Source organism: Oculina patagonica, chromosome 2 (genome assembly GCF_052425735.1).
Source record: "Oculina patagonica isolate OP01 chromosome 2, crgOcupat, whole genome shotgun sequence".
Taxonomy (NCBI): domain Eukaryota; kingdom Metazoa; phylum Cnidaria; class Anthozoa; order Scleractinia; family Oculinidae; genus Oculina; species Oculina patagonica.
Window position 1 is genome coordinate 37950704 of NC_135759.1, and position 18535 is coordinate 37969238.

General features: G+C 38.8%; 2 protein-coding genes across 2 annotated transcripts in view; both read right to left on the bottom strand.

Annotated features, from left to right (window-relative positions):
• LOC144644620 (sushi domain-containing protein 2-like) overlaps positions 1-16009 on the bottom strand; it is a 33751-nt gene extending 17742 nt beyond the window's left edge. The window contains exon 1 of the mRNA XM_078504147.1: positions 15759-16009. Coding sequence (XP_078360273.1) covers positions 15759-15965 — 207 coding nt within the window. The 5' untranslated portion in view covers positions 15966-16009. The remainder of the gene's footprint in view (positions 1-15758) is intronic.
• On the bottom strand, positions 69-13862 carry LOC144644624 (dendrite extension defective protein 1-like). Its single transcript, XM_078504154.1, has 13 exons — positions 13789-13862; positions 10128-10421; positions 9313-9447; positions 8258-8420; positions 7491-7615; positions 6723-7016; positions 5877-6011; positions 5277-5439; positions 4527-4651; positions 3021-3317; positions 2101-2235; positions 1532-1694; positions 69-943 (listed from the first exon to the last, which is right to left on the bottom strand). The coding sequence occupies exons 2-12, from the start codon at positions 10335-10337 to the stop codon at positions 1560-1562; spliced, it is 1917 nt and encodes a 638-aa protein (XP_078360280.1). The 5' UTR covers positions 10338-10421; positions 13789-13862; the 3' UTR covers positions 69-943; positions 1532-1559.
• Positions 16010-18535: the final 2526 nt, after the last annotated feature.

An 18535-nucleotide genomic window follows, 5' to 3' on the forward strand; every position in this document is an offset into this window, starting at 1 on the left:
GTGGCTCGGTATGGAGGGTAGCCCTCCTACCAGGGACAACTCTCCTCTATATAAACAGGCCCTTAGAGTGGCAAGATGCACTTGTTCGGAACACTTCCTATGCCAAGGAAGGTTTGCCTACGTAATAGTTTTGTTAACATCAAATCTCTTGAATAGCTCATGGCAAAATCGAGGCCTAATTTAGGGCGTATTTATTTGCAACATACGCGTATAGCCATCGCATTTACTCGCGGAATTTTTTCTAGCTCGAAAACAATAAAACATTCCAACAAGCAAAGGTGACGGCTATGCACGTATATGTATGTTGCAAATAAATACAACCTTAAAGGAGAAGTTTATTCTATTCTGAAATGGTACTTTTTCTTCTTCACGCCAACGAAAAGGTAATAAAAACATATGTTGTAAACGAATTTCTCAGCTTCTAAAGAGTATTCAAACCCTATGAAAACTTTTCTGGAGTACAAAAATTGAAAATCGGTCGCCGCCATGGAGTAATTTAGTAGTCTGGTAATCTATGCGTAACGTCATTGAGCTCAACTTTTGTTACCTCTTGTAGTTTATTTTGTGCAAAATGATGCTGAACAAACAGGCACTTCAAAACACAAGCGAATACAAAATTAATGAGGAGTGTTCACTATTTAAACAATGAAAAAACTTCCAGCCAAACTTCAGATGAAGCTCTTTGACGTCACACATAAATCGCAGGCTGCTAATTTACTCCAAGATGGCGGCGGCCGGTTTTCGATTTTCGGACTTCTCCTTTGAATGCGCTTTCGAAGCTAAAATTTTGCGACTTGCATGCGTTTGGAATTATCTTGTCGTTTACGTGAAGAAAGGAAAGTGCCATTTTGGAATGGGCTTCTCCTTTAATGTCACACTTGAAGTTAACAATAAACAAAAAAAATATTGCAACATAAAAATATCCTTCAAAAGAGGTTCACACCTGAAAGGAAAAAAAAAAATGATGAGGGTAGTCACCTTGTCTGTAAAGAATGTACAGATTGTAGTAAAATGGAAATTACTTTTAGTGCATTGCCAATTCTTGTTGTAGGTAAAATAAAGGAAAATAGTCCTCTCGACAGCCTGCTAGCTTGATGTGGACAAAACGCGTTCAAGTAATACTTAGCTAGCAGCAAGAATTAAAGCTAAGACTGTGAAATATTGCGCGTAACTTTCCGCGCAAAATAGATTGCAGCGTGCCCTGTGCTAATTCGAATCTATTGTTCTACTTTGGAATTGGTGTAACGCATGGTCGTGTGCAGGGGCATGTCACTTCAGCGTTGGATGCACAATGTAACTGATTACCTATGTGCAATAGACTAGAATTTATTTATATATTATTACAAAATTGCTTGCCCCCCGCTTCTAGTAAAACGAGTTATCAATAAACTACACGCAGACACGAAATGCTAGAAGGTAAGAACTATATATAAACGTAGAAATTATCATTTAACAAAAACTTGTCAATAACTGCAACTGATGGGAGGGAGATCAGTTGTCTTCCTTAAAGCCTACTAAAAACAACTCTTACCGTGATGTATGCGGCCTCTTTTCCCGACCTAGGTTTTGTCAATACGAAACATCCACTGACCGGGCTTCCCCACATTAGACTGGCTAGGGAGGTTGATAACTTGATTGGTACGAGACCCCGGAATACTAAAATATCGCCTACCGTCACCTGCATTGAAGCCCGCCTGTCAAAGAAATAGATAAATGGTTCTTATCAATAAATGGATAACTTTTTTGGATTGTTTGTAAGAAGGATTGTTTTTGTGTTGTTTTTGTTCATATATTTGTTTGTTTGTTTGAACGGTCAGTCGGTCGGTCGGTCGGTTGGTGGGTGGATTGGTGGGTTTGCTTGCTTGGTCGGTTGGTCGGTCGGTCGGTCGGCTTGTTGCCTGGTTGCTTGATTGGTCGGTCGGTCGGTCTCTTGGCTGGTGTTCAGTGCCAAACTGCTTTCAACCTAGTAATTCTTTTAGAGTGAAAAGAAAACCAAGATAAAGTTAAATCAGTGCTGAGGGACATTTTTCTCTAGTACACGTTACAGTGCAACATTGCATCATGTAGTAAGTATCGAGTGAACAAATAAAAATAGTATACCTGTGCTGGAGTACCTCCAAGTCCTGTGTTGTTCCCTGAGCTGGCAGTACCAGTTGTCCACGTGATCTTGATATAATTGAAGATTACAAAGGAATGACTTCCGTCGGTAATGAGAACAGCTTGGAAATTGTTCCTCTTAAAATAAAAGGAATAAGAACAATAAGTTAAGCGGTCCAAGGATACTCGGATTAAAGTTAATACAATTTGCGATTTTGATACTTTTTGGACATTCTCGGTGACCCAGGGGCAGTAAGTCGTTGCGACGAGTAGTTTTTCAGGACGACGTGATTTACGGGCGAACGTTTACAAAAAGCTCGGGAGAGCCCGTGCGCACTCTTGTTTTTTGCCGAACCAGTTCCAAAATGATGACCAGCAGATCGACCTTGACGTCTTGTTGGGCCCTTAGCTACAATTTTACAAAATAATTTTTAAAAGTGAGGCTTTAAAGCAAAATTACTTCGTCGATTCCATCTAAAAACAGAATGAATGGACGTAACTCGGTTTAGTTTATTATTATTATGAGGATGAGTGAGTGTGTGTGTGGATTGATCAAAGGCTATCTTCCTATCTTCCTACCTACCAACCCACCTACCTACCTACCTACCTACCTACCTACCTACCTACCTACCTACCTACCTACCTACCTACCTACCTACCTACCTACCTACCTACCTACCTACCTACCTACCTACCTACCTATCTTTCCTTTCTTACATAAAAATTCCCCTTTACTGGGTTTTTAGCTTGAACAAGTACAGAAACTATACCTAACCTGGATGTCTCTTTAACGTTTTGTACTTGCAGATGGCTAGGTTTGTCAGGTTTTCACTGAGGATCATTGGATTTGATTGTAGTTATATTCTCAGTAGTAGTATTGCTTTTCTTGTCACAGTTTACATTCAAAACATCTAAACTCTCACCTTACTCGTGTACTCTCCACTAGCCCCATGAAAAGCAACTTCATACCACGTGGCGATAAATAACCACGTGGCTTTGAAGTTATGATGATCTAAAAAGTTAGCCTTGACGTCATCAGTGGCTTTTTGAAGGAGTTTAAGATCTGTTGTCTGTCTGTAGAACACATCTCCTCCATTGCCCGTATTAACATCAGCCCAAAATGGCGCCACCATTTTGCGATTATCCCCGCTGAGAGGGAAAGCAGCTGGTGTGTATTGTGTAACTTGCGCCAGGAAAGAAATAACGCCATTGGTGTTGACCTAGAGGAATGAATTCAGTCCAAAGCAACGAAAAACTGTTAGACAACAGGGAGAGTTAACCCTATTTGGGGGAAGAGAGATGGGGATGCTAAAAGTGACCGGGCGGAATTCAAGGTTAAAAAAATGCAGCCATTATCGGCTTCTATAATGCAGCTTAGGGACCGGTCAATATTTATCGCCTGGGGGAGCCCTGGCAAAAATATCTTCTGCCAAACCAACACTCAGTCAAAAATCCGGCGATATAAAGACAGTGATTGTGCGGAGGAAATCATTACAGCAGTCATGGCTTCTGAGGACATATTTTCGGTACTCGACTTCTGTTAAAAGTAGATTGCAATTTTGCAGTTATAAACACCCTTCGCGAGCGTTAATACATCAGGTGAAATACATTTGTGAAGATAAAGAAAATTTTGCCTTCCAATGTTTAAAACTGAGCAAATTAAATATAGAGCTTGACATCACTCTTGACTGTCAATTCTTCTCACCACCAGCATTGGGAAGCATTGCAAAATAATGATGTTCTGTTCCCACGTTTACTTGGCAGAAAGTTCCAAAGAAAATAAGAGCCCTCTCAATGGACATTTGGTTATCAATTCAGTGCAACTACAGGAATAGTTAACAGCTAAAATGTCTTTGAAATGTTCATGATGTAGTAAACAAACCCACAAAAGCGCCCTCTCTTTAGATAAAAAGAAACCTTTTAAAGTACCCAATAACCACTCTTTTTTTTACCCAAATTAACCCACTGACGCCGCGCCGGGAGGTTTTCAGCTAGTAGCAACATATGTACAGTATAAAATCCAGAGAAATAATTAGTTTCTTCAGTGAACTTTTATTTCAAACAGACATGTTGAAATACTTGTTTTTGACTAACAGAGCTTATCGGCCTTGATGAATTTATCTCAGACCAAACTCAAAAAAGCAATAAAATTTTATTTCCTCTGCTCGTCAGTCATCTAAAGAGCTTGCGAAATACAGAGACTTTAAACAAAGTCTTAAAAATAACATTAAATATTCTGGTAAAGGAGAATTTTTCATTCTGTACCTCTGACACTCCCATAACTCCATAGCACTAATTGCCTCGAAATTGCAGAAACGCAGTTATTTGAGATGAAAAAATATTTACAAATCACGGCAGCATGAAACAGCAATGTAGCTGAGTGCCAGCTTATTAAAGGTATTCAAGTTAAATCAAAATTGTATACTTACAAACAGGGAATTGTGTTTCTGGTCAAAAAAAGGAAATGGAATCGATATCGGTATTGTCCCAGAACCCCCGTCATCATTTGGTGGAAGACGCTGGTCGCCTTGGCTTTGTCCAAATGGATAAAAATCTGGAAGTACAATGACATCTGAGGTGAGATTTCCTGATCGCACACGACAATACGTTAATCTCATGTTTAGAGTCGAAGAACGACTACGTGTGTGATCAACTGCATGAAACATTAGTCAGCATTGTAAGGGTCAACTGAATCCCAGTGTTCGTCTTGACGGCTATTAATCTGATAAAGCAACTATATTTGATCCCTTTGTGACGTTCGACAGTCTTTTTTGTGAAACATGAATTTTAAAATATCAGCGTTGTTGGAGGGGAGTTTCCCGCTAAAACAAATTAATGACATCTAGTGTTGGGTACACAAACAAATATCCGATGATCTATCTTTCAGATATCTTTCTTTTTTTTGAGTACTATCTTCAAGCTTCTTCACATCAAAAAGACTTAGATGTGAAATAGGGACCGGTTACTCCGGTGTTTTGGGGAGGAATCTTTTAAGCGTGTAACAAATAAATTAAGTAGGTGACGTTATAGTCCCATGAACTAAATGCGGTGAATTTTATTTGATTTGTATTTATTATTGTTTTTTTTTGCGGAGCTCTAGCGCGCGAAGCGCTCCAGCGGAGCACCATGGGTAAGGAAATTTGGTAACCCATGCAGCCTTTTTGTCTACTAAATCTTACCGTGATGTATGGAACCTCTATTTTCGATGTTTGATTTGTCAATACGAAACATCCATTGACCGGGCTTTCCCACATTAGACTGGCTAGGGAGGTTAATAATTTGATGCGTACGAGACCCTGGGATACTAAAATATCGTCCACCGTCACCTGCATTGAAGCCTGCCTGCCAGTGAAATTGATTAACACTCATTAATAAATGGATAGAGTTTTTGGTTTCTGGGTGAGATTGATTGCTTTTCGTGTTGTTCGTTTGTTTGTTCGTTCGTTCGTTCGTTCGTTCGTTCGTTTGTTCGTTCGTTCGTTCGTTCGTTCGGTCGGTCGGTCGGTCGGTCGGTCGGTCGGTCGGTAAGTGGGTGGGTTTGTGCGTAAGTTGGTAGTTTGCTTGTTTGCTTGGTCGGTTGTTTGGCTGGTGTTCAGTGCCAAACTGCTGTCAACACCGAAAACATTACGATGATTTTGATGCTCTCCTGTTATTTGCTTATTGTGATGAGGGAACCAGGTAATGTTAATTCAGTACTGTAGAGCATTTTTCTCTAGTTCGATTTACAATGTAACAGTCCATGTTGTAGTAAGTATCGAGTGAACAAAAAAATGGTATACCTGCGCTGGAATACCTCCGAGTCCTGTGTTGTCCCCTGAGCTGGCAGTACCAGTTGTCCACGTGATTTTGTTATAATTAAAGATTGCAAAAGAATGACTTCCGTTTGTAATAAGAACAGCTTGAAAATTGTTCGTCTTAAAAAAGGAAAAAAGAACAATTATTTAAGTGGTCCCAAGATACTCGAATTAATAGTGACTACAATTGCAATATGCGATTTTGATACTTTTTGGGGGTTACAGGTTACTTAATAATTTCTAAGAGTTAATGAGGTTTTAAAGAATATTTTTTATCGCTTCCATTAAAAGAAAATGAAAAATTAATGGACGTTTTTTACCCGTTTTGTTTCGCCTAATTATGATTATGACGATTTTGTGTGTGTGTGTCATTAACCTACCTACCTACCTACCTACCTACCTACCTACCTACCTACCTACCTACCTACCTACCTACCTACCTACCTACCTACCTACCTACCTACCTACCTACCTACCTACCTACCTACCTACCTACCTACCTACCTACCCACTTACCTAGAAACCTAGTTATCTACCTACCTAGCCATCTAACTACTACGCTAGTTACCTAGCTAGCTACCATTCTTTCCCGACACTTTTAAACATAAAAATCCCCGTTTACTGTTTTTTTGCTTAGATAAGTACAGAAACTAGACCTAACCGGGATGTCTTTTAAACGTTTTGTACTTGAATATGACTAGGTGCGTGTCAGGCTTTCACGGAGGATCTCTGGATTAAAGAATTCTTCTTCGACATCTCAATATACTCATTTTCTCAGTAGTATTTTGCTTTTTTGTCACAGTTTACATTTAAAATTACCAATGCTCTTACCTTACTTGCGTACTCTCCACTAGCCCCATGGAAAGCAACTTCATACCATGTGGTGATATATAACCACGTGGCTTTAAATGTGTGATGCTCAAAAAAATTAGCTGTGATGTCATCAGTGGCTTTTTGAAGGAGGTTAGTATCTGTTGTCTCTCTGTAGTACACATCTCCTCCATAGTTTGTATCAACATCAGCCCAAAATGGCGCCACCAGTCGACGATTATCGTCAAGAGGGAAAGCATCTGGTGTGTATTGTGAAACTTGCACCAGGAAAGATATTACACCATTGGTGTTGACCTGAAGGAATGAATTCAGCCCAAAACAACAACAAACTGTTTTTATGTGGTGTAAAAAAGAAACATGTTAAATAGCCTGACGTTTAAACGTCCCAATTCGTTGTAGAACAATAGTAGGAAGAAAACTAATGCACTGAATCGGTTTTCATTTCAATGCAAGGTTCGATTTCTTTAACAAAACTACTTTTCTAAATTATGCAAGCTGTTGATATTTATTGCCTCTTACTATACAGAGCCTTATGATTTCCAAAATGTACTTAGTAGTCTCCAAGAGTATTCAGCTAACTATACATATGTAGCCAAGGTTTTGATATCGAGCAATCATTTTACATGCAGAACAGAACCAAAAGTCTCTCAAGGTTCCGTAATCGATGTAAACATAATTTAATGAATTATCTATTAATTTTTTTAACCCCCCTCTGCATTGTGCCAACTTATTGAGGGTATTCAAGTTGAATCAAAATTGTATACTTACAAACAGAGAATTGTGTTTATGGTCGAAAAAAGGAAATGGGATCGATATCGGTAATGTCCCAGAACTCTCGTCATCATTCGCGGGAAGACGCTGGTCGCCTTGGCCTTGTCCAAAAGGATAAAAATCTGAAAATGCAATGGCCTGTGGAGTTAGAATTGTATCAAAGACGACAAACTGAAGCGGCATCAGTAATGAATTAATCTTCATGTACAAAGCCTAAGGACAGTCAGTTAGTCAGTCAGTCTTATGGATAGTTTTCTGCACTCTTGACCTCCGTTCCTTCGGCCTGTCTGTTGAGGCCTTTCATGTGTTAATGCACATGTTTGTCTGCTCACTCGGTGGTTTATTCGAATCATTACAGTCTTCACCCGATACTTACATAAACATTTAAAGCCGAAATATTAAAACCTACTGAGTTCCGAAACTTTCTGATTTTAATATCATAAATGCCATTCCACAGCGTTGGAACTATTCCATCGCTGAAATAAATCAAACAGACAGTTAACAGTTAAGGCACAGTGAAATTTTACGCGTAACTTTTCGCACAAAAATTGCAGCATGCCCAACGCTAACTCAACTCTACTGCTCTACTTAAGAATTGTTGTGTGTAATCTATGCATGGTCGAGTGTTACTTCAGGGTAGGATACACCATGTTACTTATTAACTATGCACAGTAAGCATAGAAATTGTCTTTTAACAATGACTTGTTAATAATCGTAACTGATGGGAGGCTGATCAGTTGCCACTACTAAAACTCAGGTCTTACCATGATTAATGGAGCCTCTTTTTTCGATTTCTGACTTGTCAATACGAAACATCCACCGACCGGGTTTCCACACATTGGATTTGCTTGGTAGGTTAATAACTTCACGGGTACGAGACCCCGGAATACTAAAATATCGTCTACCGTCACCTGCATTGAAGCCCGCCTGTCAGTGAAATAGATTTATGGCGCTCATCAACAAATGGATTATTTTTTGGTTTGTTTGTAAGAAAAATTGTTCTGTAGTTGTTTTTGTTTTTTGTTTATTATTCGTTTCTCGTTTGGTTGGTGGGTGGGCGGGGGGGGGGGGGGTTGCTCGCTTGCTCACTTGATCAGTCGGCCGATTGGGTGCTTGGTTGCGTGGTTTTTTGGTTGATCTGTCGGTTGTTTGGCTGGGGTTTAATCAACTCTGAAAAATTACGATAGTTTTTGTGCTCTTCTAGTAATTATTTTAGAGTACAAATTAAAGGAAACCAGAACAGAGTCAATTCTATGCTGTAAGGCATTTCTTTTGACAAGCCTTAAGCGGCTTTCACACGACAAACTATTGGCCAACTCGTGTTAGTAAACTCAAGTTGGTGTGTGTGAACGACACAACAGCGGCAAACAAGTAAGCCAAATGTTGGCGACAAAATAGAACTTGTCTCTAGGTAGTTACCTCCCATTCTCGTCCCCATAGCCCTTTCGTTTCTCTTAGCCGGCTGGGCCTTGGCACGAGGAAACAAAGGGCTCTGGGGACACAGGATTTCCAGTCCTAGATTCTAGGACTTCCGGTCTTCATGTATGCAGTCACGACGTTTCAAAAGAATGTATGAGAGAGTCGTTACGTTTTCGACTTCCGTTTAGGAATTCTTTGTTCCAAACAGCCAATCAAAAGAATTCGAATTAATTCAAAAATCCTATGTCCCCAGAGCCCTCCGTTTTCTCGTGCCAAGCCGGCTAAGAGAAACGAAAGGGCTATGGGGACGAGAATGGTTACCTCCACATTTAAATTTAATATTGTTGTTCTTGGTATGAGTACTTAGTAAGTATCGAGTAAACAAAGGACGTTGGTATACCTGTGCTGGAGTACCTCCGAGTCCTGTTTTGTTCCCCGAGTCGGCAGTACCAGTTGTCCACGTGATTTTGTTATAATTAAAGATTGCAAAAGAATGACTTCCGTTTGTAATTAGAACCGCTTGGAAATTGTTCCTCTTAAAATAAAAAGAAAAAAAGGATTAAAGGGACTACAATTTACCAGTTTGAGACTCCTGGTTTTACTAAATAATTTTTAAGAGTTTTTTCAAGATTTAAAGCACATTTCATCCAAAAACGAAATGGAAAATGCAAAGACGTACTTGGTTTAGTTTTGCATAATTATGATTATGAGGATTACCAACTACCCACTCAGCCTCCCAGCCACCCACCCACCAACATACCCGTACTTACCTGCCTACCTAGCCAATCACCCACCACCCACCCACCCTACCTACCTACCTACCTACCTACCTACCTACCTACCTACCTACCTACCTACCTACCTACCTACCTACCATCTACCTATTTAAATCTAACCATCCACCCATTCATTTACCTACCTACGTTTCTACCTACATATCTACTTACTTGCTTTCCTACCTACCAAGCAAGCTACCTACCTACCTACCTACCTACCTACCTACCTACCTACCTACTTACCTTCCTACCAGCCTACCATGCCGTATGGGAGCACGAGGGAGACATCAGGCAATTGAATTATTTAAAGTGGCCAGAGGATCTCGCAGCCCTACCTACCCACCAACCTAACCACCGAGGATCATACGATTGAGTTATTATTGGTATTATTATTATTATTTCTTTTCTTGTCACAGTTTAAAACTGACAAAGCTCTTACCTTACTTGTGTACTCTCCACTAGCGCCATAAAAAGGAACTTCATACCACGTGGCAATAAATAACCAGGTGGCTTTGAATGTATGATCAAGAAAAAAATTATTTTTTAGGTCATCAGTTGCTTGTTGAAGGAGGTTGGGATCTGTTGTCTCGCGGTAGAACACATCTCCTCCATTACGTGTATCAACATCAGCCCAAAATGGTGCCACCATTCTTCGATTATTACTGAGAGGGAAATCATTTGGTGTGCGTTCTCTAACTTGCACCAAGAAAGAAATTACACCGTTGGTGTTGACCTGAAAAAAAAATTCAGTCTAAAATAACAACAAACTGTCAAAAATTGAAACAGACAGTGTTTATTTACACTGTGTTTAATGATCCCAGAAATAATCGTCTCGCCATAATAGAAAAAAATGTGTGGACTCGGGGATTTGGACAGCGGATTAAAAATTTATAAAATCCCTTTTTTTTCTTATAATACAGTAACATATGCAAGTTGACAGATCTGATAAGGCGCCTTTGTTTTCTCGTGTCTCCGCCCCCTTGTCTTGACACTACTCAGCACGTGTGCTTTAGGTTTTTCCTCGAATGTCATAATCGGAACAAAAATATTATAACACAGGATGTTTACTTTTTTATTCGAGTCCGAGGCGGAGATGATTGCAAGTAAAAAACTTGCACGCGAAATCTACGCGTGCGGTGAGCAAAACTGCAAAAGCCAATTCACCGAATTGCTAAAAGTGACTGCCGCGCGGATCTCAAGTAAATACAGCCAGGAGCACGCAATTCCTCCATTTTCTTATTTGTTTCTGAATTTGGAAAATGCATCTCTAGAAATCGCGGACCTCCGAGTCCGCGAATAGTATGTCCTGCGGTACATTGACCGTAGAAGCGAACTCAAGAAATTACAAAGAAAATGTATGGAGAATGAAATGTTTTATTAAATATTTCTTGACAAATTAACAAATGTAAAAATGTGCAAGCGGAACACAATAGATTGGTGTATTAAGAACCACATTGTACAAGAATCGAAGTGCAGACTTCGAATTTCATTTGTATTCATGAACGTGTTCTGCGAACAGTTTTTGCAGGTTTTTGAGAGCAAAATTATAAGGCGTAGAGGAGGAATGTATGGCGAAAACCGAAAACTTAAAGTTTATAAACGGGGATTATCGGCAAACTGAATGTGATCGAAAAAATGTGCAAGCAGATTTAATAAAACTATACATGAATCTAACTCACCAAACAATTTACATCTCCTTCCGATTAGATTTCATTTGTATCTTTGCCGTAAGAAAACCACAAAAAATCGCATACTGTAAACACACGGCGGCAGTCCACGTTGAAATCCCAAAATCCGCTGTCTTTGAGCTACGATATTTCAGCCGTCTTTGCTCCAATTTTGCCGCAAAAGCCATCGTTTGAAAGATATTTTGCTCCAGTTTTATTATCAGGCAATATTTTTGACCAGTGGTTTTCCTACTTTACAAAATATTTCTCTGTGTAGGCCGCATTTTTGTGTACCATCGTAGATGTATATGAGCCCAAAGTCAGGCTTTCGAATCAGTGGCTATTACCAAGTTTCGTGAGCGTTTAATGTAAGATGCATCAAAATTCGCCGACTTCAATGTCCGCGATTTCTAGCGATGACCTAAAGCCGATTTGCTGTTAAACACAAAAGAACCACCACATTAACAAGTAAGCCAGGGAATCAGGAAATTTATCTGACTTTAAAAGGCACATCTGCAGAGCCAAATCAGCCAATTCATAAATTATGTAAATGACAATTTTTATAATTAGTTAATATAAGTCAATTTTAAATATGTAAATAGTAATTTTTATTTTAATTTTTTGTTATCTATTTTTCGTTCTCGGAAATATTAGCTTGTCAAGCTACTCTAAATTCGAGTTTAAATAAAGTTTTATTATTATTATTATTATTATTATTATTAGGGACATTTTGGCGTGTCAGCCATTTGGTTGACGTTTCCAAACTAGACATTTAATGTTATTTTGCGCCTTTTTTATGTCGTTTTAACACATTGCGATCAATTATCTAAGTAAGCGGTATTGGAGTTGAAACCGTCATTATATCTAGCACGATATTAATAAATTAAGGTGATTTTTTTGTACGCTGTGAAGACACGCCGGGCTTGTTACGAGCAATGGTTCGTACACCCATAATACCCATGTCAAGATTTAACAATACTGTGATGCTGCGGTTGCGCCCCTACAAGGTAAGATCAGGGATTTACCATTTCAAAATTGGGTCAAAAATCAGGCGATACAAAGACGGTGATTATGCAGAGAAAAACGAGTACTTTAGATAACGCTTCCGCTTGGCGTAAACTATTTTAGCTTATTTTTTTTACAAGAGCCATGTTTTAAAGAACGTCGAGGCTGAGATTTGCCTCAAAATTTCTGAACATATATGTGCTAAAATAAGAATATCCTCAGGCTCAGCCATATTTTACGTGATAGTTAATATAATAAAGAGCGTACACATTGTGGATTGTAATGTAAGGTTATACGACATATTTTCAACACTTGGCTACTATTGAAAATAAAAGATTGCAATTTTAGGAGTACTGTGCAGCTTTAAGCATATTACCGGCTTGTTTAATAGTGCTGCTGATTGGGAATGGCCGAAGGTTTGTCTTAGTTTGTGTTGTGTAATCGCATACTCCGTAGCTGAGGGTATGTAATATGGACATTGTTTTACGTTTGTATTGCGTCCAGCGAAATTCTAGAACCGTGTTTGTTGTACTTAATATAAGGGAAGGCCTTCAAGGGGCGTTTTTTAGAATGTTGTAGCAGAGTGCAAGAGCTTCCAGACTGTAGAACTTGTAAGCGAACGAAATTGTAGAAATAATAAATACAGTCCTCGAACTTGGGTGTTTGATTATGGACATTCCCCAACGTGTTGCTAGTACATTAGCCAGAATCAATTAATGTATATAAATAAGATGCCATTTTCTGCTTCTCAATTTTTCAACATAATCAAACCTTGGCAATTTACAGATATACATAGATAAACAGCTTGATATGGCTCTAGACTGGCAATTCTTCTCACCATCAGCATTTGAAAGCGTTGCGAAATTGCTGGTCAAGCGGAAGTGATAGCACTGAAAGGATTCAAAGGTTAGCTGAAACCGACAGGGTTACTTTAAGGAATGGTGTTCCGATTGAAATGTTTACTTGGCAGGAAGCTTCAAACAAACAACGACCTTTCGATATTCTAAATAGTAATTACTTCGACATATTAACAACGTGACGGTGTTTTGATTTACACAAGCGTCCTGAGAAAACAAATTTACTGAATAGATTTTCATTACAATGCAAGGTCCTTCCACAAACCTACTTTTCTAAATAAAGCCAGCTACAAAATGGCCGTTAGCTGCAGATATTAATAGCGCTAGCCTCCTACTACACAAAGCCTTATGGTTTCAGCAAGATGTTGTCATTCTCTTAGATTATTTAGCTTACTATAGCCAAAGTTTTGATATCGAGCGACAACTTTACACGCAGAACAAAATTAAAAGTCTCTCAAGGTCCTAAATCGTGGTAAACATTTTTTGTAACAAATTATCTTTTTTGCAACCCCCTCTGTATTGATGTCAACTTGTTAAAGGTATTCAAGTTAAATCAAAATTGTATACTTACAAACAGAGAATTGTGTTTCTTTTCGAAAAAAGGAAATAGAATCGATATCAGTACTGTCCCAGAACTCTCGTCATCATTTGGTTAGAGGGGGCGTATTTTAGAATGTTGCAGCAGAGCGTACGAGTTTTTAGACTCTAGAACGTGTAAGCGAGCGTAATTATAGGAAAACCAAATTCAGTCCTCGAGATTGGGTGTTTTAACAATGGAAATTTTCCAACGTATTGCATTAGCCGGAATGTAAGTTTGTAAAAATAAAGAAGATGATATAATATGCTTCCCAACTTTTCAACATAATCAAAACTGAGCAAATTACAAATATACATGGATATACAACTTGACATCGCTCTCGCCGGACTGGCAATTCTTCTCACCATCAGCATTTGGAAGCGTTGCGAAATTGCTGATCAAGAGGAATTGATAGCACTGAAAGGATTCAAAGGTTAGCTGAAACCGACAGGGTAAGTTTACGAAATGATGTTCCGTTTGCTTATTTACTTGGCTGAAAGCTTCAAACAAAAACTGACCCTTAGATATTCTAAATAGTAATTACTACGACATATTAAATGACTTGACGGTGATTTCTTTTAAAACAAAGCGTCCTACTACGTAAAGCGTAATCTCATTGATGAAACTGAAATAATGAACGGATAAGGTCCTTCCACAAAACTACTTCTCTAGCGATCTCTAATAAAGCTAGAAACAAAATGGCCGTTAGGCTAGCTGCAGATATTTATAGCTTCCTACTACGCAAAGCAATATGTTTAAGTTGTCTCTAAGAGTATTTAAGTTATTTTACTATACATCTGTAGCCAAGGGTTTGATATCGAGCAACCACTTTACATGCAGAACAGAACCAAAAGCCTCTCAAGGTCCCTAAATCGAAGTAAACAATTTTTTGTAACAAATTATCTATTTTGCAACCCCTCCCCCCCCCCCGCATTGATGCCAACTTATAAAGGTGTTCAAGTTAAATCAAAATTGTATACTTACAAACAGAGAATTGTGATTCTGGTCGAAAAAAGGAAATGGAATCTATATCGGTACTGTCCCACAACTCTCGTCATCATTTGGTTTGAAGGGGCGTATTTTAGAATGTTGCAGCAGAGCGTACGAGTTTTCAGACTCTAGAACGTGTAAGCGAGCGAAATTATAGGAATAACAAATTCAGTCCTCGAGCTTGGGTGTTTTAGCATGGAAATTTTCCAACGTATTGCTACATTAGCCGGAATAAGTTTGTAAAAATAAAGAAGATGATATAATATGCTTCCCAACTTTTCAACATAATCAAAACTGAGCAAATTACAAATATACATAGATATACAACTTGACATCGCTCTCGCCGGACTGGCAATTCTTCTCACCATCAGCATTTGGAAGCGTTGCGAAATTGCTGATCAAGAGGAATTGATGGCACTGAAAGGATTCAAAGGTTAGCTGAAACCGACAGGGTAAGTTTACGGAATGATGTTCCGTTTGCTTATTTACTTGGCTGAAAGCTTCAAACAAAAAAATGACTTTGATATTCTAAATAGTAATTACTTCGACAGACTTGACAGTGATTTGTTTTACAAAAGCGTCCTGTTTCGTGAAAGCGTAATCTCGCCGGTAAAACTGAAATAATGAACGGAATGGTCCTTCCACAAAACTACTTCTCTAGCGATCTCTAATAAAGCCAGAAACAAAATGGTCGTTAGGCTTGCTGCAGATATTTATAGCCTCCTACAACGCATATCCTAATAGTTTCCGGCAAGATGTTTAAGTTGCTATAAGAGTATGTAGCTTACTATACATTTGTAGCCAAGGTTTTAATATCGAGCGACCATTTTACATGCAGAACAGAACCAGAAGTCTCTCAAGGTCCCTAAATCGAAGTAAACATTTTTTGTAACAAATTATCTATTTTGCAACCCCCTCTGTATTGATGCCAACTTATTAAAGGTATTCAAGTTAAATTAAAAATGTATACTTACAAACAGAGAATTGTGTTTCTGGTCGAAAAAAGGAAAATGAATCGATATCGGCACTGTCCCAGAACTCTCGTCATCATTTGGTTTGAGACGCTGGTCGCCTTCGCTTTGTCCAAAAGGGTAAAAATTTGGAAGTATAATGGCCTGTGAAGCTAGAATTGTATCACAGACGGCAAGACGTAGCAGCGTCAGTATTACGTTAATCTTCATGTTTATCGCCTGAGAACGACTGGGTCTGCAATCGACTGCAGGTAATATTAGTCAGCATCATAAGGGGTAAACTGAATCCCAGCGTTCAAGTTGACAGATCTGATAAGGCGCCTTTGTTTTTCTCGTGTCTCCGCCCTCTCGTCTGGTACAACTCTCTTAACCACCACTGAGCATGTGTGGATTTTTCCTTAGATTATTCTAGCAAAGCATGTTTACTTTTTTCCTCTAGTCTGAGGCGTTGATGATTAAAAGTAAAAATCTTGCACGAGATCAAAGGGCGACAGATCTAAGCGTGCGGTATGCAAAATAGCAAGTGTTAATTCAACGAATTGTGACAGGGCGAGTTTCAAGGATTAGTAAACTCAGGCAGGAGTCGTAATCTTAGGTGAGCTAAAAAAGATCGTAGAAAAAGACTTACAAGGGCGTATTTTACGGATGTTGTAACAGAGTCAGGTGTACGATTTACCAGATTGTAGAACGTGTAAACAAACGAAATTGTGGGAATAAAAAATTCAGTCCATGAACTTGGGTATTTCATTATGAACATTGATCAAAACTGAGCAAATTACAGATAAACATAGATAAATAGCTTGATATGGCTCTCGACTGAAAATTCTTCTCACAATCAGCATTTGAAAGCGTTGTGAAATTGCTGGTCAAGAGGAAGTGATAGCATTGAAAGGATTCAAAGGTTAGCTGAAACCGACAGGGTTACCTTAAGGAATAATGTTCCGTTCGTTTGTTTACTTGGCTGGAAGCTTCAAACAAACACTGACCCTTAGATATTCTAAATAGTAATTACTTCGACATATTAAATGACTTGACGACGGTGATTTGTTTTAAAAAAAGCGTCCTACTCCGTAAAGCGTAACCTCATTGATGAAACTGAAATAATGAACGGATAAGGTCCTTCCACAAAACTACTTCTCTATCGATCTCTAATAAAGCCAGAAACAAAATGGCCGTTAGGCTAGCTGCAGATATTTATAGCTTCCTACTACGCAAAGCAATATGTTTAAGTTGTCTCTAAGAGTATTTAGGTTAATTTATTATACATCTGTAGCCAAGGTTTTCATATCGAGCAACCACTTTACTTGCAGAACAGAACCAAAAACCTCTCAAGGTCCCTAAATCGAAGTAAACAATTTTTTGTAACAAATTATCTATTTTGCAACCCCCCCCCCCCCCCCCCCCGCATTGATGCCAACTTATAAAGGTGTTCAAGTTAAATCAAAATTGTATACTTACAAACAGAGAATTGTGATTCTGGTCGAAAAAAGCTCTCGTCATCATTTGGTTTAAAGGGGCGTATGTTAGAATGTTGCAGCAGAGCGTACGAGTTTTCAGACTCTAGAACGTGTAAGCGAGCGAAATTATAGGAATAACAAATTCAGTCCTTGAGCTTGGGTGTTTTAACATGGAAATTTTCCAACGTATTGCTACATTAGCCGGGATAAGTTTGTAAAAATAAAGAAGATGATATAACATGCTTCCTAACTTTTCAACATAATCAAAACTGAGCAAATTACAAATATACATGAATATACAACTTGACATTGCTCTCGCCGGACTGGCAATTCTTTTCACCATCAGCATTTGGAAGCGTTGCGAAATTGCTGATCAAGAGGAATTGATAGCACTGAAAGGATTCAAAGGTTAGCTGAAACCGACAGGGTAAGTTTACGGAATGATGTTCCGTTCGCTTATTTACTTGGCTGAAAGCTTCAAACAAAAAATGACTTTAATATTCTAAATAGTAATTACTTCGACAGACTTGACGGTGATTTGTTTTACAAAAGCGTCCTGTTTCGTGAAAGCGTAATCTCGCCGATAAAACTAAAATAATGAACGAAATGGCCCTTCCACAAAACTACTTCTCTAGCGATCTCTAATAAAGCCAGAAACAAAATGGTCGTTAGGCTAGCTGCAGATATTTATAGTCTCCTACAACGCATATCCTAATAGTTCCGGCAAGATGTTTAAGTTGCTATAAGAGTATGTAGCTTACTATACATTTGTAGCCAAGGTTTTAATATCGAGCGACCATTTTACACGCAGAACAGAACCAGAAGTCTCTCAAGGTCCCTAAATCGAAGTAAACAATTTTTTGTAACAAATTATCTATTTTGCAACCCCCTCTGTATTGATGCCAACTTATTAAAGGTATTCAAGTTAAATTAAAAATGTATACTTACAAACAGAGAGTTGTGTTTCTGGTCGAAAAAAGGAAAATGAATCGATATCGGCACTGTCCCAGAACTCTCGTCATCATTTGGTTTGAGACGCTGGTCGCCTTCGCTTTGTCCAAACGGGTAAAAATTTGGAAGTATAATGGCCTGTGAAGCTAGAATTGTATCACAGATGGCAAGACGTAGCAGCGTCAGTACTACGTTAATCTTCATGTTTATCGCCTGAGAACGACTGCGTCTGCAATCGACTGCATGAAACATTAGTCAGCATCATAAGGGGTAAACTGAATCCCAGCGTTCAAGTTGATAGATCTGATATAAAGGCGCCTTTGTTTTCTCGTGTCTCCGCCCTCTCATCTGGAACAACTCTCTTCACCACCA